The following is a 21,078-nucleotide window of genomic DNA, read 5'->3' on the forward strand; positions in this document are numbered from 1 at the left end:
CTGCTGCTCACAGCCTGCAGAGGTCCAGGTGCTAGTTGGGGCCAGCTCTGTAGGCACCTGGGAGCGACAGAAGGAGTGACTGCCTTATGTAAATGAGGACCCACAGAGCAGAAGGAAAGGTCAGGCCTCCACCACGCTCCACACCTGCTGCCCGCAACAAGGTGGCTTTCAGCACAGCTGCAGGACACCACAGGGCGAGCACAGGGCAAACGTTAACAGCTGGGACATTACCTCTGCACAGCTTCCTGATCAGGCTCCCCATCAGAGCTCTCCTCATCCACTGGGGTAACTGCTGGTACCGCCTGAGAAGAGAGGACAGGAGCAGCCATGGGTTCCAGAGGCAGCTCATTCACTGCTGTCCTGGGCAGCAGAAACCAGACTCTCTGAACATGCTTTCCCCAGGACAAATACTAGCCCCCAAGACTCCCAAACACACCCCTGACCCTCTCAGCCTTCAAAGGTTCAAAGAACTCCTCCTTCCTTTGGCATAAGCATGAAATTAATTAACACAGGTAGGTCAAGGGAGTAACATCCCCTTGTTAACACCTCAAAGCCCGGCAGAGATTGAGTTGAACTTCTCTATTTGAGAAAAGCACAAGACTAGTAAAAGCTGCCTTAGCATGATGCTTACATACATCCCAGTTCCCCCGAGCATGCTGGAGAGAACTCGTTCAATGACGACCGAGAACTCATAACATAACAGACGCTTTGGCAGCCCCCCAGTAACCCCGTTTGTTCGTCTTCACACCTGTGCCAGCAACAGGAAGTCTGCCCTGGCCTGTTGAGCTAGGAAAATCCTGCAGGCGATTAAGGGAACCAAGGGATGCTGACAAGGCCAGCAAGAGCCCAGACAACAGGCGGGCACCGTAAGGGACTTGACGTACAGGAAGAGAAGAGCAAAGCACCTTCCCAGAAGCCTGCAGCCAGCCCCTGAACAGCGATGCGCGCAATGGGAGGGAGATGGGATCAAGGGCAAGGCTGGCTTGAGGGTTATTTCCGTGCCTCTGAACAGTTAGCATGGCCCCAGCAGATGTCAGAGCCAGGCGTGCCACTCCAGGGCAGGGCTCCATAGCATCGGCAAACCAGACACACAGCCGCAGCGAAGGGCTGACTGGCCAGGCGTGGGGCCTGTGGAGTCGCACATGAATAGAAGGAGTGACACAAATCTGAGCACTGCGCAGGACAGGGAGGTGGACCGACCCTTCTCTGTCATGCATGGCCACAGCAGGTGCTTGCTGCTATTGGCAAGGGAAGCCCCCTCCTCTCTGCCTCTGAGAGCAGAGAGGGGCTGGGGCCAGGAGCTGGAATGGCTCACGAAAGGTGACATCAGTGTGCTCATAGGCTGCAGCACGGCAGTCCCTCTGGAGGGCAGCTGAGCCAGGAGGCTGGTGGTGCATCCCTGCTAGGCTTGGGGCTGTGATTTCGCGAGGTGCGTCTGCCCTTCCAGCTCTCCCACAAAACCCTTCCCCTCCTGGATTTCACTGCCAACCCTGCCTGCGAGAGCATCTATTTATAAACACAGATCCATTTTGCCTTCGCTACTCACTGGCGTCATAGTGACGAGCGGGGAGGGGCCGCGGGGACGCTTCAGCAGTTGCTGGGCGTGCAGCTGGATGTTGGCTCCCCCGTCGGATGCCCGTCGGCCCAGAGGGCCCATCCCGTTAAGCAGCTGCAACGTGGGGGGCTGCAGCAAGGACTGCTCCTGAGAGGAACACAGGCCCCAGTTACCCCCCAATACCACGGCATCCTCCGGCAATTCAGGCCCTCTCCCCACAGGTACCTCAAGGGACTCATGTCAAGGCAACGGAGCCACGCTGTCCTCAGGGAGGTGAGGAATTAGCACAGGTGTTTTCCAAGTGGGAAAAGCAGGGCACAGATAGAGCAGTGAGCTGCCCAAGCCAAAAGGAGGTCAGAGACGGCTAGAAGAAGGGTCCAGCCCTATGTTTCTGCTACCAGGCAGGCTGCAAAGCTGGGCAACTAAGGGCCCCCTAGCTAGACTGTAAATCAAATCCCCGACTACCTCCTAGCTCCCCCAGTCACACAAGGGCAGGCATTGCAATCTTCCCCCCTCGCTCCATCTGGCTTTGGTTTTAGCACAGGGGATGAAGTGAAACACCCAACAGCACCAAGCCTCAGGAACAGACAGAGCAGGAAGCCAGGCTGTGAAACCTTCCGAGTGCAAGATCAAGCCCCCACCACTGAGAGGTGCTAGCTGCAACTGGGAACAGACAGTTGGCGAGTACCTTGTACTCCAGCTGGCCTGTGGGCTGCAGGCTCTGCATAGGCAGTATGTTGTGCATGAAGTTCATGTTCGGAGTCACCTGCAGGAATGGAGCCTGGGGGGTGATGCGTGGGAAGCCCGGCAGGAGCTTCTGCAGATCTTCCATGACCTCCGTGCTGTGCAAACACATCCAGAGATGCAACTTAAGAGTGTGCCCAACCCCAAGTACCTGCACTCTGGCTATGCTCAGTCCCACCTCCTGGCACGTGTTTCTACCACCCTGGAGAATGCCCCAGATACTAAAAGGAGGAACTTTTCCATTTCCCAGTTCCCATTTCCCTTGGGTTCAAAACTGGGATTTGCCAGAGCCAGCCATTCATGCCACGCACAATGGCGCCTGGCACCACAGAGCCCAGGCTCCAGACAGCAATGCATTACGAGATAGCTCACAGGCAAAGGAGGTCAGTAATCGCAGCCAACATTGCTTCCGTTGAACAAAGCCAGCCAGAAACAGAAACTGATCCCCTGGTCCTGAGCAGAGAGGCCCCAAGAGCCGGGCACAGACATGAACAGTATTTGTTAGTGAAAAAAAATTTGCCCCAGCTCTGCCAAGGCTGCAGTTCCAGGAGTACTGCCCAACCGTCCCAGCTGACGGAGTGCATTGTGCAGGAAGATGCAGATGCAGCTCCCAGACACTGAGGGAATCAAGGGGACTGGGCTTTTTTTCTCCCTCCCCACTAGATGTGAACCCATCACCTATTGATATAGCAGACTACTTAGACAAGAGAGAACCTCTTATGAGACCCAGGCCAATGCCTAAAATCAAAACCTGGCATGGTGCCCAGGTGGCTCCAGACAGACACAGAGAGCCAGGGCAGCACTGCCCGGAGATGCACAAAGAATATTTGGGTGACAGAGGGACGGAAACAAGTAGCTCCCACCCTTTCTGCTCCATACTAACCGTGGGTCAGCCACTCCAACTGTGTGCCTTCTCATGGACAGATAGCGGACCAGGGCTTCTGGGGATGGCTCCTCCCCTTCATCGCTGTCCAAGTTCATTGTTCCGTCAGTCTGGCAGGGGAGAAGTAGGAGAGGTTTTGGGAGGGAGCACAGGAATCCCCCACATGACTCAGGGCGCTGAGAGGGGGCTGGCACAAGACGCACACATGGGAAGCCACTTGCCTCTACAATCTGGTTCTCGGGGTTGATAAGCTGGACTTGGGGGACGTTGATGCTCACTGGGTTGCCTGCCTGCTCTGCCTGCAAAGCAGAAGGAAGGAAAAAGTCAGGACCACCAGGCTTGGATTTCTTTCATTTCTAACACTAAAAAAAGTCTTTGGGCTGCACCTCTTGTTTAGCCTCAAGTCACTGACCACCCACTCACTAGGGCGAGGATGCCATCTTCCCACCCACTTCTGGCAGAGAACCCAGCACTCCCATGCCCTCCTCCCTGCCCCCACCCACAAGTGCAGGTCCTGGCCACTAGACACCTAGGTATTCCCAAGACGTCTGACACCAGGACCTCAAGCATTTTTAACGGAGAGCAAACCGGGATTAGGATTCCGTAGCGTCTGCCGGACCACGCTTCTCATCCAGGGTCAGCAGCTCGTGTGCTGCCATATGGCAGCCCATACCACCCTCCGACACCTCTCCACAGCAGTCCCAGCTGGATGGCACTCTGCTTCCCAGCCAAGTACCTGCCCTCCTTCTCCAGTTCTGGCACCAACAGTGCATGCTAATGAGGATGAACACCTTGGGCCATACATGGCACGAGAGGCACCAGAAGACATTTCGTTGTAGTGACCAGATAACCAAGGGCCTGGTTCTCGACACCCACAAAATACCAACTCTCCAGCAAAACAACCTGCTTTAGCTTTACAAGGAGAGGGAGTCATGCTCTACCAGGCTGGGGAACAAGTGATGCCCAATGCTACAGGGACGGAAAGGCACCGCACACATAGCGCCCACCTGGATGTTTGCTGGTGTGGGGAATGCCAAGGTCCGTGGCATGCTGGGAGGGGCAGTGATACGCAGGTTCTTGTGTCTCTTCAGTCGGTCGCAGAGCAGGCTGTAGATTGCACTGTAGTGATCATAGGCATCAGCTCTTAGTGACTGGAAGGGAAAGGAAAAAGGACAGGACAGGTCAACTCTTTTCCTTCCAGTAGTGAAAGTTAGGCCCCCGCTATTTTGCCGGGGGGTAGGGGGCAGTCAGTTACCAGGTCTGACTGGCCACAAACACGAACATTTTCCAACAGTCAGAAGCAGCGTGGCAATCTGGGCAACGCAAGCTGGGAAGTACCTGAATTGTGCGCTCTTTATCCAGGCCCATGTCTGCCATTGCCAACAGTACATCTTCATTCAGCGGCTCCATCTGTCTCTCAGCCTTCAGGTGCTGACACTCTGCTATTAACTGCAAGAGTACAGATACCCTTCAGCACATAGCACCATGGGACGGCCAGCGCCCACCGCTCCCTGCACCCGACATCAGGCCCAGGACCCACGTGCCAGCAGGCTGTCCAGGTAAAGCAGCATCCGTAAGGCTGTGCCTTGCTTCACTCCAGCCCTCCCCCATAAAGCAGGCAGAGCCCCCCTCCCAACACAAGTGCCTGGGTCTTGCTCACCCTGTCAAACTCTGCATCCGATTCCCCAAGCTTCATCCACTTGTGTTTGCAAATCTGTTCCATTGAGAGTCGCTTACTCGGGTCCAAGACCAGCATGTGGCGGATCAAGTGCTCGCATTCTACGAGAGAACATCAAGAGACCGACTGACCCAGGAGCAATGGGTAACATCTCCCGAGGGGTGGCTTGGCACTGTGCAGGGAATGGCAGATTTCTCCGCAGGCCCACAGCACTACGCTGCCTAGAGTCCTTCACAACAACACACCCACACCTAGTATCAGGCCCGCCTCAGTCTGCGACACAAGCAAACTCCGGACACTTGAGGCTATGCTCCGAGACCTATCAAGGATGATGCACACGGCTCTGCCGAGAACAAACAAACAGCATGCCCTGCCCAAAGTTAAGGGATTCCACAGCGGCATGGTGTCGTAGGCCCCAAAAGGCTTAGTTACCAGGAGGAGACTGTCAAAGGCCCAGGAGCAATGGCTCAGCTTCTCTCCACCCCCTTACAGAAAGCATTATGATGCATTTACCTTGCTGATTACATGACACGAGGCAAGCGATAACCGGCTTTAAAAGCCTATGCTAACGTCGCCAGGGGCTTTACATTTTGCAAAAGCTTGCTTCAAAAGCACCTGCACTAGGACACCCTTGTCCTGCCATTCGGTTCCCCAGAAACCAGTCAGGTCCCAAGGCGAGCGTGGTCCTCTAACATGTAATAGGAACAAGAAGCTCCTCTCATTCAAGCAGTGGAATGCAGATGCCGCAGCATGCTGCTCGCTCCAGTCCCTAAGCAGCACCTCGACCCCTGCCTGCTTGCTTGTGCTCGGGCAGGCAAAGGCAGGATGAAGGGCCAACCACAATAGCCATCCATCAGGCTGCCAGCGCAGGGTCAACCAAAGCAGCAGCACTGCAGGAACGCACATTTCCCGGGCAGCTTCTTTACAACATCACGCACGGCTGCCACACTTGACCTGAACGCCCCGCAAACAGACCGAGGATAAGTCCAATTTGGAACCAGAGGAAAGCACATCTCATGTTCACATCGAGCAGGATGTGGAACGTGAGCTACAATGTCTTCGGAGCACAGTCAAGGGCCTCACTTGCAGATAACAAGTCAGGCATTTTCACAAGGCTGCATTCCCTCCTTCCACCATTAAAGACGTGCAGGAAAACTAAGTGTGGTTTCAACCCAAGATGTAAGTTCATAGCACAGACACTGGGGGGGGGGGAAGGGGGGGAACCAACCTTGTTTGAACAAGTTACCCTAGTATGTAGATAGGGAGGGGCCACATCCAGGTTTCCCTTCAAACACGCTCTAGTCAAAGGCTGCACCACGTTTAAACGCGGTATCTTCCCCAGAACTGGCTGATCTCATCTGCTCAGATAGCCAAGTACTTTGTTAAACTCCCTTGTGGATGCAACAACCGTTGCAGCTGCCACTGCCTTCACCACTGCTCTATCCCTAGTGGGGCAAGGTCAAGGCTTCCCCAGAGCTCAGAGCAGGTCTAGGCGTGCTAGAAGGACAGGGCATACCGGAGGACAAAACTGGAGTTTTTCCAGTTCCAAGTCCAAGCACCGTGAGCAGAAGACCAGCAGCGAGCAGCTGAGGCAACACACAGCAGCTCCCAGGGTGTGTGGGGGCACAGCAGCCAGCCCCGACATGAGAGGAGGGGGGGAGGATTTCACGGGGCCGACAGGCCTGTGATCAGTCACAGCAGCCTGAAGCATGGTTCGCCTCTTGGTCTGGGAGTCCAGAAAGCAGAGCCTACTCTTGCCTTGGCCTGGACAAGGCAGCGGACCTCTGCATGCCTGGGTCTCCCCAGCTGCCTGCGAGATGTATGCCGGCAGGGCAGGAAGTCTGGGCAGCTCGCGAGTGCTCGCAGCAGGCCCGGCTGCGCACAGCTTGCAGCTGCTTGTCTCATACTCCTGGCGCGGCCCCACCCGTCCCTGCCAACTGCAGCGTGCCACTCTCACGAGCAATGGCTTCACAAAGGGCCTTGGTCAGGGGAAAGCATAGACAGAAGCAGAAATAAAACGCCCAATAATTCCCTCCAACCTCCTAGCGTAATTTTTTGTGAAAGAAAAAAAAAAAAAACACAACACCCACTGAAATGCCACTAAGGCTTTAACTTGAGCCAGCCAGTGCAAGGCTACTGCTCTGCTCCCTCCTCACCCAGACGGCACTGCAAAGGTTCAGTTCAGATACTCAAGTCCAAAGACAACGGAGGGTGGTGGCCTTGCACTGTGTGCACTGCAGAGACAAGGCTCCTAAGAGGTTGTTTGGGCTCATTCTGCAAGGGTCCCTCCACGCTGCAGGGTCTTCCCTGCCTCTCTTGCTCTTGGTCAGCACCACCTAAAAGGGAGTGCAGTGCAGTGCAGTAGGATCTGGCTCCCACAGACAAGCCAGGAAGGAAAGGCGCCTCATGTTACAGGAGGAATCGATGCTCTCAAGTGATGCTGCTACCAAGGGAAGCATCTGCAGGAGTTTCCTAGCTACAGCAAGGATTTGACCATTGGTTCCAGCCTCCAGCAGCCTCAGCTGCTGGTTCGTTTGGGGCTCTGATGGAAATAGGATGCAGCAGCAGCAGCACTCCTAAAATACAGCGTACCAGAAAAGAAGCGCACGCACACACACGCCCACAGAGCTAATGTCTATTTAAAACCCGGGGCCAATCTGGTGCTTATGAAAGCGAGGCAGATCTAACCGAATCAGAGAAAGGAATATCCTAGACAGGACCAAGGACAGACAGAATGAGGCTAATCTTCTGTAGCGCTGCCAATGCTGTCTGAGCTCCACCTGAGTAGCAATGGCCAATAGGGCCAAGCTGCATAGGAAAGGTCACAGACTAGCTAGCGTGTGCTGAGCCCAGGCTACCACAGCTGGACGGCTGGGAACTAACCAGCCTGACCCAGTAAACCGTGCCCTTGAGCGCAGGAGGACAGGAGCGCACCATTAATTTGCACATCTTTTCCTTCATTCCCCAACGCGTCCCCAAACGCCTCCTGGAACGTGTAGCAGCCAGAGAACTCAGGGCTGGCAGTTACTACCACGAGCTAGCGCCGACTGCCAGGGTGCAAGCACCAGTGGAAACCGAGCAGCACTGCAGCATCCTTCTGCCCTGGCCGGTCCAGGGGGAGGCACAGGGGTGACCTCAGCATGACAGGCATTAAAAACAATATACTTAAAATACACTCAGAGCAACTACCGTTAAGAATTTAGGGCGGCCAGAACTGCAGTAATCTCCTGCAAACAGGCCTCCTGAGGACGGCTTGGAGAGGGAGGATTCAACTCTAAATTAACACCACAGTTTTATTATGGAAGCGCTGTTTATTAATAATGCAGGCTCATGCGTAAGTGAGCTGGGCATGGTACGAGCATCATTTACAGGACAGAGACACGCTGAGATATTGTCTTGCAGCTCCACTATGACAAAGGAGGGCAGCTTCAGAAAGGCAGCAGCAGGAGCGCTGCACCCCCACACCCAGGATCCTGGCGTTCTGGAACAAAGCGTGCCAGCTCGGACGGATACACATTCAATTAGTCTAACTCTGCTCTGGCTCTTTGATCCCGAGCTGCTTCCTCTTCCCTGCCCCCGGTGCCAGGGATATTGCAGCCTCTGGAAGAGCTGGTGGGCAGCTTGGATGCTGTTACTAAATCCACCTGCAAGGTGCAGCAGGCCAGGCCAGCGCTGAGAGATGGGAGTTACGTACGAAAATATCCTAGGCTGATGGCAGCCCTCAAAAGGCGGCTGCACCCCACGCTGTCCCTCGCAGAGGAAGGGTACAAATGTATGTGCACGCATGTGACCACCTGCAGAGGTGGAGGAAGAAGGGTAGATGGAGTCTGCCAAACTACTGCAGCTTCAGCCAGCTTGGCAAAGAAAGCAAGGATCAGCTTACCAAGATAGCCAGGGCCCCAACAGCTCTACTAGGATTCAAATATAATCAGCCACCTCTAACTTACTGGGAGGCAAAGTGATTTTTCTGGAGGCCGTTTAAATACAAAGACAGGTACATTCCTCCTCCACATCCAGGGGCAAAGCTACCACATAGCTCCTCACACCTGACCACCTGGAGGCCTGCAAGGGATGCCAGTTCAGATCTTCGATTGCTACCCAGCAGGAAGTATGTGCAATTCAACCCTCAAAGCACCGTGGCTCAGGACTGGCCCTAGACTGGACCACATTTAAAGTACAAAGCGGTCTTCAAGGAGTGAAAACCGAGGACCAATTTTAGCCAAGCAACAACAGTCACTCCGCTCCCAGACCTCTGCACGTGGGGAGCGGACACCCACGTAGCACTTCCCAGACAGAACTTCACGCACTTCAGAAGGGGGGGGGGGGAACAAAAAACCGGCTCCTCTCTCAGAGCCGGGTATTTCTGCAAAATTCCTGGCACCCAGGAGTGCCAATGGAGGTGTCACATACCTGCAGGGTCTGAATGAAAACAGTGACAAGTGCAGCCTCGCTATAAATCTTTTCCAAGGCCTGAAGAGTCTCCTGCCTCAATGTCAAAACCTTCCATGTTCCTGCCACCTGGTGTCTCTTTCCAGTCCTTTAGCCTTTCAAGCACTACTAATACTGTTGCTATGTGTTTACCATTATCAGCAGTCCAAGCTATGTAAGGTTTCCCCATGTAGAAGCTGCAATTTTGAAGAACTCCGATCGAGAAGTTCTGAGAATTGCCGAAATCAGCACAGAAGTTACAGCTCGGCGGTTACAGCTATACTTGAAGGACGAAACAGTAATTTTTCTGAAGGCAGAAATAAACCCACAAGCCCGCTGGCACCGAGCTCAGAGCAGGGAGCCCTGCACTCACGTTCCCGCCAGCTCTGCGCGCGCCACTGGCCTTACCTGTGGACATGAAAAACGGGATGCGGAACTTCCCGCTGAGCACCCGCGCCCGCAGATTCTGCAGCGTGCTCCCGTCGAAGGGCAGGGCACCGCAGACCAGCACGTACAGGACCACGCCCAGGCTCTGCATCCACAAAGACCACACATTAGCATCCCTGCAGGGAAGGGGGGCAGCTACAGAGTGCGGCGGGGGAGGGGGGACAGCAGCAAGCCAAGCCCTGGGATAAAGGACTTGTCCAGCTTCCGCAGCAGCCTCAAACCAATGCCGCAGCAGCCCCAAGACATTGGTTTTCAGTTTTAACCCCAAATTCAGCCTGCATTTGGGCCTCAAAGACGAAGGCCATGACAGTGCCGAAATGCTCACCCTTTGTCTGGGCAGCTCAACTTCACTGCAACAAGAGCCTTTAGGATAAAAACGCTGCCCAGTGAAAACCCACCGACATGGACAGATACACCAGGGAAAGAACGCAGCCTGGGCTCAGTGGCTATTTTAAGTCCACATGCAATGCACGGTGTGCAGGTCATGCCATCCCTCTTGCCCACACTCCTGGCTGCATTCTTAAAGCATGGAGAAGGTCCTGCCAGGAAGCACAGAGGAGTAGGAGGAGTTGCACATCCAGGCACAGTAGCAATACATTTGACGCTTTGAGATAAGATCGTAAGACTGATGCAGCCTTCATTTTGCAGAGCTGATACCAAACAGCTATTCCCTGCACGGGAGATTGGGTCAAGCTATTTCACTTGAGAAAGTAAGGGAGGTGGCAGTCCACCTGCTTCTTCAGGGCCTTTCTACCTCAGTCAAGTGCCTTGATATGCTCTATTCTGAGATGCAATCTTGACTTGCTCCGTGTAAAGACACTAAGTCAAACCCTATACCCGGAAGAAGTCAGCCAATCAAAGCACCACAGGACATTTTCTTAAGAGACCAAATCAAAATGTGTCATGCGTGTGCAGTGTCAGGTGACACTAGTAGGTGCAGAGCTTTAGAACACAAAGTCATGCAATAAAGCAGTTTGAATTAACCCATGCACACAATTTTTGGATAATATCAGTTCCACAAACGAGCCTGTCCTCAAGGAAGAGCATTCCATAACTTGGAAGCAAAGCCACACTGAAAATCAGAAATAAGAGGTCCGAGCAAAGCAGAACGATGTTCGCTGCATACCCAAATGTCAACCTTGGGCCCATCATATTCCTTCCCTTCGAAGAGCTCGGGCGCAGCATAAGGAGGACTCCCACACCAGGTTTTAAGCAGCTGGCCAGGCGTGAAGATGTTGCTGAACCCAAAATCTGAAAGAACAACAAGAGAATTGAATAAACGAGGGGCACTATTTCCCTGCTGTGGGCGCCAGACAGCGTTTCAAGTAAACCGTTGAAATGCAGAGGCCAGCAAAAAAATCACATGCAAACCCATGATGGCTAACTGCCCATTCGGACACAGGGCAAGGAAACAGGGGGAGAAAAAGAGAACAGCAGCAGATCATGGTAACAGAGCAATGCTGAAACCATCTACAAGATTTGCAGCTTCACGCCCTTTATAATGGGGGCGAAAGGAAAATACCCAGGAGCATATAATATATTATTTACTGAACCCCCTTAAAAATCCCAGGAACCTAGAGCTTTTAGATTACTTCAGAATCAAACAGATCCTCCGACTTAACAAAGCCTCGACAGGAGGGGGTTCTCTGTCATTTATCAGATGCATGCATCAGCGGCTCCTGCAGTCGTCGCATACCAGCAATTAGACTACTCAGGGTTAATGCAACTGAGATGGACTGCTTGAATCAGGATTTCTAGTTTACATTCAAGAAACTCCCAATACAGCTCTTACACGAGTTTCTGGCTGCCGTCTTCCCATAAGTCGGTTTCAGTATCGTGACCAGAGCCAGAGCAGCAGAATACTGACCCCAGATCAGGATGCGGACAGAGAAAAAAAAAGGATGGAAAAAACAGATTGCGTGTGCACGTCAAAACAGTCTAGCTTTTGGCGAATAACTGACAAACCGGCAGCCCAAACTGTGCTGAGCAGCTCTGCACGTTGATTCAGATATCCGGGCAACGGCAAATAGTGAATCCTGAAACTGGAGTGATGAGACTGGCCTTTGTAACCCAACTCCAAGCTGCAGTCCAATAATTCCAATGGCATCTGCTCTCTGGGGCAAAGGCAGCATTATAAATTCATTAGCCTGCCACCGGCATACAGCCAAAGTCCCAAAGGTGGGCAGTGAACGTGCAAGAGCGAGCGAGCAAGCATGTGGGCACACGCACGGGGTGTGCGAGGAGAATGCATTTGGGAGACAGCGGTGAGTATACGCAATTCAAAGTCCTTTCAGCTACACGGACATGCAGGATAGTTTTTCAACTGCATTAAGCAAAACACTTCTCCCATAATGCAGTCAAAGGCCGTTTCTCCCCACCCAAGAAAAAGAAAACACAGTTGTTTCCATGGCCTTTAAACAGACACCCCGCCCCCCCCCCCCCCCCCAAGCAGCACAACACGATCAAAGGGGCTGTGTAATAAAGATTATTTATAAATTGCTTTGCTTCTGGATGTTTATGGTGGAAACACGCTAGTCTAAGATGAATGACGTTAATGCACGCCGACTAGGGCCTGCGTCAGCACGGCTGTTTTCACAGCATATGCATGAGAAGCAGATCCCCACGTAGGGCTCTTGCAAGAGGGAAGGCAGCAAGGCAATAGGCATTTCACAAGTTCTAACTGGACAGGATGTCATGGCCCAGGAGTTAATGTACAACTGAAGAGAAACACTCCTCATGAAGAGTTCAACGAGATTAACTTTGCCTCGATAACTGTTTAGAACCACAGCGCACCTGGGGATAACGTTTTACTTGGCCAAAGTGCCAATGAAACAGGCTCCAGGCTTTGCATTTCAAGCAGAGTCCGGTTCAGAACTTGCCATTTCCCAGGCTAAGATCTGATCTCCATTGGAGTGGCGTGTTCACGAACAACAGAAAAGGCGTTTGGCTCCACGATATTTACGGCGGTGGCAGGTTATAGTTAAAAAGTCAGAGGTACTAAGAGCTCAATCCATTGTGTTAAACCTTCTGCCCCTTCGCCTGACAAAACTGCCTAGGACATGCATGGTTTCTACATGGAAGCAGAAGCCAACTAATGGAGGACAGTTGATCAAGGCAAGTGACAGCTGGGGTTAAACTGGCCTCATCTCAAAAGGAGAGGACACATTTGCTTTATCCTCCTTCCACCCTTTTACATAAGTGAAAGCCACCTGGAGATAAATGACCATCTTTCTTTGCAGATGATGCCCAACACTGTGTAGATGCTCCTGTCACGTAACGTTGCACATAGTAACATACGTCACACTCAAGAAAGGCTCCAACGGTGCGTACACACACAGTAAACATGCATGCCATAAATAAAAAAACCCCACAGAGTAATTTCAAACTTCCCATCTGACAAGACAAAGGGTTTTCCACCACATGAGAAAAGTCAGATCAGTTAGTCTGATGTGAGAAATGCGACACTGACCCAAAGCAGAACCGATTCGCGGAAACAAAGCACAACCACGCACGTCTCTTTCACCTCTGTAAGCCTTGCAATGCTCTCTTGGGTTTCGAGTGGGATGCCTAACAAGCGTCTGAATCAGGACTACCAGGCAAGCAGTAAAACCTATGGCTCTAAATATACCGCAGCTTTCAGTACCAGACTGCCTGCAAATCAGGCTGAAATGCAAGTTCTCCTCAACTGCTCGGGAAGGTGCTGACGCTGCTCGCAGACACCGAGCAAACCGCTACGGTTCAGCTTTCTTTACTGGCGGGCACTCTACGGGCAGCGGATGTGCTCAGGAGAGCTCTCCATCACTCTTGGGGAGCACTGGTGTTTTCTATGGAGTGGACGCTCTGCCTTCCCCCTTTAGGTTGTGGTTCTAGGATAATGGATTTGGTTGCATGATAATCCAGTTGTGACTTGCCACAAAATTGCTCGTGACAGCTGGGGGAGTGAGGGAGCATTCTCCGATTTCACTGCCAGGCCCCTGCGGGACCCCAGGTTACTTAAGCTAGAAAACCACATCCACTTAGGGCAGCCTTGTTCTGTCAGGTCAAGGTCAAGGGAGTACTGAGCTCTACGCAAGCTGCAGGCGGGGAGGAAAAGCAACTGGCTGTGTACACGAGTGCAAAATGCAACCCAAGGCATGAACCTTGCTGGAAGATCAACTGGTTTAAGCCCAGTGCCAAGGGTAGATTTGAGCACCTGCCCCTTCCTGCTCACACTTCACTGGTGACGCAGCATTGTTTTCGTGCACGTCTTATCATCAGAACAGCTCCTCTGATGGCAGAAACACTCTTCTGAAATAACTAAAACCTACCAGTAAACTATACGGGATAATGTATTAGCAGTAACACTATATCACCTCTAGCACAGACAGTGCCAAGCAGAAAACTGCTGCTAAGCCAACGCAAGTATCTCCTTACTTCAATAAGGCAATCAGGATGATCTTGGTTGCTGGCCTTCTTTGCACAGTGTACTGATCATTTGTCTACACAACAAATGGGGGGCGGGGGAGGGGAGAGAAAGGCTCTGGGGTCTTGAAATGAGACATGTAGGTAGGCAACCAGCATAATCCTAGAGGCACTGGCATTCACCCTGCACAGCTGCTGGGATTTAGAGTGAACAATAACTCTTGGAAGAGCTCTCTCTTGACCCAGGACTTCAGATCTCACACTGATTCATACCTTTCAGATCTACAGAGACCTCAGGCCGTATGGTTTTGCTTGGCTCAAAGCCTACCTGCAAGGCTAGCTGCAGTTTTCCAGACCCCAGCTGTGCTTACTACGCTGAGGCCACGTGTGAGGACAGCATTTGCCCTGGAAGCCAGGTGAAATTGCGGGTGGGGAGAGGTTTTTAAAACCCAAGAAAAATCTGCTCTTTAAGCACTCTCAAAGCCCGTGAACACTGCCACAAGCCAAGGAAAAAATACCTGTTGGCCTAGAAATCCAACCCACCGAAAGGAATCGGGACCCATGAGAAGGGAACAGCCCTGCAGGGCGATCCATACCAACAACGGTGGACTAGACCAGGCTGTACAGAACCGCACGATGAACCGATCCCAAGTTATTCTCACCGTGCTCATGTTCCAGAGAACAGGAACCGGAAGATATTAACAACTGTACAACAATTGGGCTTCTGCCTAAAGAGGCAGGCATGCATCTCTGTTAAACAAGAGCCTTCTAGGCAAGATCCTCCTCTGAAAGTGGCTCCTAGGAAGGCCCTCATGTTTAGCAATCATCTCAACCCCTGGCTGAACTTCCTGACTGGGAGCAAAGACAAGCGCAGTGCCAGAAACTACTGACTCACAGGCTCTGAGAAGGTACACTGGAGAAAGCCTTCCATGGGAAAAAGCAACGTAGGGTAACTTAACATTAATATGCCATTGCTTATGGAAAAAGGCAGCGGCAGCAGCAAAGCATGAAAACAGTGACACTTGATGGCTTCATAAAATACTTCTTTCCTGGTGTTGAGTAAGACGGCATTGCCCATTTCCAGACCTTGTCACTGCATTTTGCTGAATTAGGTTTCCTTTGCCAAGATAGCAGCGTTGCATTGTATGAAAGCGCCATACGGAAGTCCGCGAAGAACAGAAGGAATGAATTTGGAGGCTCAGGCAGGAAGGAGCTTGGAAATTCCCCAATTCCACCCCACCAGACCATCTTCAAGTTTGTGAACAGCTCCAAGAGCCAAGGGCCTTAAATATACTCCCAAAGATCAGGCAGCGGGCACTTCAGCAGCGTTAACAGGCAGATACCATGCTGCTCTCCACAAGCAGAGCTGCAGGCAGAGCTAAAGGATCTATTAGCTTTCTTCTCATCCTTCCAAGAGGCAACATAGCCAAACGCTTAGGCCGGCAGGTCAGGAGCCAGGCTTTGCGGGTTCTGTCCAACTCTGCCACTGTCTTGCTCAACGTCCTCACACAAGACGCTTAAGGTTTCTGTGCCTCGCTCCTAGGCTGTGCAGTGGAAAAAGAACCAGCTCTCACCCGTGGGGTCTTTTAGAGTCCTTCAGATGCTCCGGGGAAAGGAGCCATGGAAACGTTAGCTGCCTCACGCTGAAGAGGTTTTTAATCTGGAGTCTTAGTAGGTTTAAGAGTGAGGCTGTGCTCATGCTTCATCCAGCTGGGACTGTTCCTATACATGTCGAGCATTTATTCTGGGGGGTCCTGCACGAAAGAAAGATCAGCTGCTACCATTCTTTTCCCCCTCTTGAAACCCTGAAATCACCGGTGTCAAATTATAATTGATGGGTTCTAGGGACAAAACTTAATACTTGGAAAATCCTGTACTGTAAATCAGCTTTTCCAGGCTGCTCTTCAAATCACTACCAAGTCTTCCTGCCAAACAAAACAAAATCACCACATGGGTGGGAACTATCTTCTAGAGACCATTCTGGGAGCAAAAAATTTGGAAGGAAAATAGTTTCCAACTTCCTTAGGTTAAAAAAAGTTTCCACAATTTTCAAACATTCACATAGCTTGTCAGTGTGTTCACATGGACATTTCTTCAGGGAACCCAGCTGCACTCCAGCTTTTGCCTTTGCTCTGAAGAGCTTTCCTAACAAGTTGAAAAGCAGGAATTTTCCCTACTCATAAGCGATGGCCTAAAATTATTTGTACATCTATATGCACACAGCAGAGGTCAGGATCAGTGCACCAACTGTAGACTTCCAGGACAGTCCTCCTAGCAAGTGCTTCACTGCCCATCACCAACTCCCGCCACTCTGGATACAATACTTAATAGCTGGCACTGGCTACCAGGCTGCAATGCCCAGGTTCTAATCTAACTGCAGGAAACAAGTTTTATTAACTGACAGGTAGAAAGCTCTTGTTTTCTACCTGCCATCTGTGTTTCACATGCAACTTTTGCTAGAGTAGCGTTAACGCTAACCCATCAAATGCTATGAGTCAGACCTCCCAAAACCATGAGACCTAAATGTCACTTTTTGAAGACTGTATTTGCTTTCTCCTCTCTGGGCTTTAAAGGAATGTGTTTTCAAGCTTTTTTGCACAACCACGTGGGGCAGACATGAACTTACTCTTCCAGGAAACCGAGATTTTTTTTCCACCCAATCAAGTGACTTGAGGACTGAGGCTTTAAAGAAAACACCAGATGCGACAAGACTCTTAGTAGAATCACGGGACAGCTGGCAACAGCAATTCCACCAACTCCCCACCATCCAGTTCCCTTCCTCTCCTTTAGACCACTGAAATGAGAACCGCGGTGTCCGTATAGGCCAAGTTCCACTGGCTGAACAGTCTACTGCGAGACGGCACGTGTTGCAGCATGGCCAGGCATTCGCATGCCCAAGAAATGCAGCTGTGATACAAGGCAGCACACATTCATCTGCAAGCGAGCGAAATGTGGAAGAACCACTCGGATTCTGCAGTAAAAGGCAAGAAGCCTCATTTATCAGACTACTACTGCTGCCTCAACAGGAAAGGAAGTTTTAACGTCCCGGTATTGAGGCCATGGCTCACCTATACCACACCAGGAAGCTTTTAGGGAAAGCAGTCTTTTGCCCATTATGATTTCCACCAACCTCCCCATTCTCTCCACCGTCTCAAACCATGAGAAAAAAAAAATACCTGCTTACCAATCATTCCCACAAAGTCAACCTTAACATTAAAATACAGAGTTGCTCTTCACTTCCCAGAAGCTGTACACAGGATCCTTGTCATGTTCTCAAACATATTCTGAGAAATGAGACCACACTCCCTTTTCCAGATGCTGTCAAGCTAAAGTGCTTCTCACTCCCACACCCTGAGTTAATACCAGCATCATCCCATCTAAGCAAGTAAAACAGGCCAGCTCAAGTCAGCCCTATAAAAATACAGCTCCAAGGAAACATGTTCTTGGGGAGGCCGGGGGTGAAAACCTTTCAGGCTCCCCGACAGGCTCCCGCCTTCCTGGAAGTACTTTACAGGCTGCTTATTTTGGTTCTTTGTTCTTTACACGCCACTAATTGCTGGTGTAAGGCTTTCCGGCAAAGCTTACGTTGGCGCAAAGCAATGCAGAGCTAGACGTCTTGGATTTTGGTCCCAAGTCATGTAACCACATGCCAGGAACCCACAAAAAGGGGAGGCTTGCTTAAGAACAAACGGGGTGCTCGACAAGACAGCTGGACACACAGGATGACTGACATCTGAGGGGAGCTGAAGCTCAGTCCGAAGGCCTCCCTCAACAGCGTGTCTGCACATATCATGCCTCAGCTTCACTATGAAGAACAAAAGGAAGGTCGTTAGGATCCCAGGAAGCTGCTGCTGCTGCACATGCACCACAGCCCAGCACGGGGCTTTAGGGAAAGGAAAAAGAAAACGTGATTCAGAGAAGTACAAAGTGTGGACTTGTATGTTTTTTCCAAGCTAGACCATTTCTTGCAACAGGCATCTGACCAAAACCCTTCAGTTCAAACCTGGAAAATGTAAGTGTACATCTTGAGATGCTGGCTCACAAAAAAAAAAAAAAAAGTTCCTAAACTTGGTTTAAAATCAGGTCAGCATTAAAATTGCTCCCAGACTGAAGTTCTGGGCCAAGGTACAGCCTGAAGCAAAATTTTAGCTGAGTTATAAATCCTTCTAAAAGGGGTTTTATAATTGAAATGCTGACAAGCCGTTCACTATTTCAGTCCTCCCAGGTTCTACAATATGGATATTCACTAAAATATTGAAAATTAAAATGCACAAACACATTAGAGAGAGGAAAAATAAGTATGCAGGAGGCAGAGAAAGGAATCATTCACATGGGACATTAATCATGTGTGTCACCTTAGCATTGCACCCCTGCCACTGGATAGGAGGGAGGAAGCAGAAGCCCATTAATGAGGGGATATGAAGTTCTCTCTAAAGCTCTGGCACGTGCTGGGGATCCACGAATCAGTGGAATCAAATGGAGAGCAATTAGCTCTGCCAAAGGGAAAGTATCAAAGAAATCTCTCCTGCTTCTGTTTCACCATTCACACGCATCCAAACCAAGTCAGGACTAGCTGGCGTGCCCAGATCCAAGCCAAAAGGGCTGAAGCCACAATATGAGCTCAATCATTCTGGCAGCTAGGTCTATGACAGCAGACCAAATAAATAAATAAATAAATAAAAATCAGGCTTGCTTTCATCCTGGAGAACAATAGAGACATGAAGACGGAGCAGGAACAGTTTAGAAAGTGCTAGAACTGTTGCCTTTACTGGAAGGCAAGTTATTTGCTGAAAAATATCTACTGACCTCACTAAGACTTTTGCCACACTCCACAAGAGAAGCTCCATCGCCACGCAAGATGCCAGCTGCTGGAAACATGTTTCATGGGCATGGGTATTACCCTCACCTTGCTGCTGCACTCTGGACACACCATTACCCTGGTGAACTACAGGGGTAATTCTCTCCCCCATACAAAGAGAATGTAATTGCCCCAAACAGCTTCTTTTGCTCTTAATCCTCTACTCAAAAAAAAAAACTTTGGAAAAATAAAAGATGGCTCTCTCCCTTCCCTGCTGCCCACCCCGGTCCCCTTTTAAATCAATTTAAAAACTGACAGCTGGATACAAAATCTCAAGGTCAGCCTCTAGATTTCTCCTGCCCGGCTCAGGGGATTGGAGCACCATCCTATTTGTAGCGCCACAGCTGCCTGCAGAGTAAAAGCCTGGTCTCGAGCTGCATTAAAGGTAATATAAATCATCGCTCTCTAGCTTGTCATTTTCTAGCTCTGGGCTGCAGGCCACGCAGAAATCCTAAATTTCCTTTAACTGAACTGTGCTTCCTTCTTTCTGAATAGCTGGAAACAGCTAGTGCCTCCATTTATTAACCTCTAGAAGCAGCTGCCTTCCTCCCAATCTGCTAGCCCCCGCTCACCTGCTATTTTGATATTAAGGTTAGCATCCAGGAGCAAATTCTCTGCCTTCAGGTCTCTGTGTACTATGTTACGGCAGTGACAAAAGTTAACGGCAGCAACGATCTGCTTGAATTTCCTCCGTGCTTCTTTCTCTGCCATCCGCCCATGGGCTACCAGATGATCTGTAGGGAGCCAAGAACAGAACAAAACTGTTACCAACACAGGAAAACCAGTCACAGGGCCTTCCAATGTACTCGTAACAAAAGATGTGCAAAAAGAAGCGAAATTACATTTTACAAGGACCTAATCCCCTCCATTAAGTACAAACTGCAGAATAATTAAAAATACAGGTGACTGGGGTTTGTTAAATCAACTCACGCCATGAACGTAACTGCATTTTTCAGTTTTGCCATGAGGACAAAAGGATATTTCAATAGGCAGAAAAAGTGACACCTGCACTTTCACAACCGCATTCATAGAGGGACAGAGGTTTGCAGCTGACAAGCAGAGCCTGTCACAGGTTTATCTTTGGCTCCCACAGCTTCAGTGGGTGCAAAGCCGGACATTAAGTTAGGAAACGGCTAAAAACGGTGCCACAAGAAGTCGGCCACAGCCTACCTACAAGCCAAGACATCATCAGCCCGGCTGCGAAGAACAACAAGCCAGGCTGGCTGGAAGCAAGGGCTGGTTAATGAAAAGTGTTGAGGGTCTGACATTTTTTGTTCCCCACCAGAACCATTTAAGGCCTTCAGAAATGTTTTATAAAAGTGGTGACAGGCCAGCCCCAGAAAGGCTACGCGCCCAGAGCATGAGGCTCCCCGAGGAAGTGGGAGACCAGGGTTCAAGTGCTGCTCTGTCCAACTCCCTCCCTCTGGTTTGGACCAGAAATACCATCCCTGACCTAGGAACCCCCCCCAGGGACACTAATGGAAGCCAACACGTCTCCCCCACACGTTCTGCTTTCAGCAAACCGGCGCTTTCCAACAAAAACGTTTTGTCAAAAAATTCCCGCCTGGAGCCAATACATTCCACTGTGCACCTGAGAGCAGTTACACTGGGGAAGGGACTTCAACCCCCAGCCTCAGGGCTTAAGACAACCTCTCACTATTAGTTCACAGTGAGGCCTAACATGTGGGGCAGATGAGAACATCTGCTATTGCACTCCTGTGCCTCCCCCTGCAGCAGCTGGTGCCAACTGTTGCAGTCAGGGGGTTGGGCTAGCTGGATCCCAGGCCACAGCCAGCCCGACACTTCCAATGCCCTTACAGAACAACACCTTTTCTTCGGGGTCTCCCATGCAAACTCTGACCCAGTTGGACCCCACGTGGCTTATTAGATCACAGAGGCATCTTGCTGCAAGCCAAGTTTGATCAATACACTTTACATCTTCAAAACCCAACAGTGAAACAGAGACACGGCTTTGAAAAGTCACGATTCATCCAAGAGGAGCTGTCAAACTACTGAGCTCTCAGAGGTTTGCTTGGAGAGCTATAATCCGAAGGCCAGAAGCTGAGCCAGCTACTAGCTACGCT

At 50.8% G+C, this 21,078-nt stretch overlaps 1 protein-coding gene across 5 annotated transcripts in view; it reads right to left on the reverse strand.

Annotated features, from left to right (window-relative positions):
- SIK3 (SIK family kinase 3) overlaps nucleotides 1-21,078 on the reverse strand; it is a 129,972-nt gene that overhangs the window by 18,927 nt on the left and 89,967 nt on the right. For 4 of the 5 annotated variants that reach the window (XM_090026859.1, XM_090026858.1, XM_090026857.1 and 1 more), the window contains exons 4-14: nucleotides 19,567-19,728; nucleotides 10,862-10,986; nucleotides 9,697-9,820; nucleotides 4,843-4,961; nucleotides 4,521-4,631; nucleotides 4,190-4,333; nucleotides 3,404-3,481; nucleotides 3,183-3,292; nucleotides 2,244-2,397; nucleotides 1,547-1,702; nucleotides 232-302 (exon numbers count right to left, since the gene is read on the reverse strand). In XM_090026859.1, coding sequence (XP_089882985.1) covers nucleotides 232-302; nucleotides 1,547-1,702; nucleotides 2,244-2,397; nucleotides 3,183-3,292; nucleotides 3,404-3,481; nucleotides 4,190-4,333; nucleotides 4,521-4,631; nucleotides 4,843-4,961; nucleotides 9,697-9,820; nucleotides 10,862-10,986; nucleotides 19,567-19,728 — 1,354 coding nt within the window. The remainder of the gene's footprint in view (nucleotides 1-231; nucleotides 303-1,546; nucleotides 1,703-2,243; nucleotides 2,398-3,182; nucleotides 3,293-3,403; nucleotides 3,482-4,189; nucleotides 4,334-4,520; nucleotides 4,632-4,842; nucleotides 4,962-9,696; nucleotides 9,821-10,861; nucleotides 10,987-19,566; nucleotides 19,729-21,078) is intronic. The other variant, XM_090026860.1, reaches the window with a different exon arrangement.

This window comes from Crocodylus siamensis, chromosome 14 (genome assembly GCF_052110815.1).
Source record: "Crocodylus siamensis isolate JL-2025a chromosome 14, ASM5211081v1, whole genome shotgun sequence".
NCBI lineage: Eukaryota > Metazoa > Chordata > Crocodylia > Crocodylidae > Crocodylus > Crocodylus siamensis.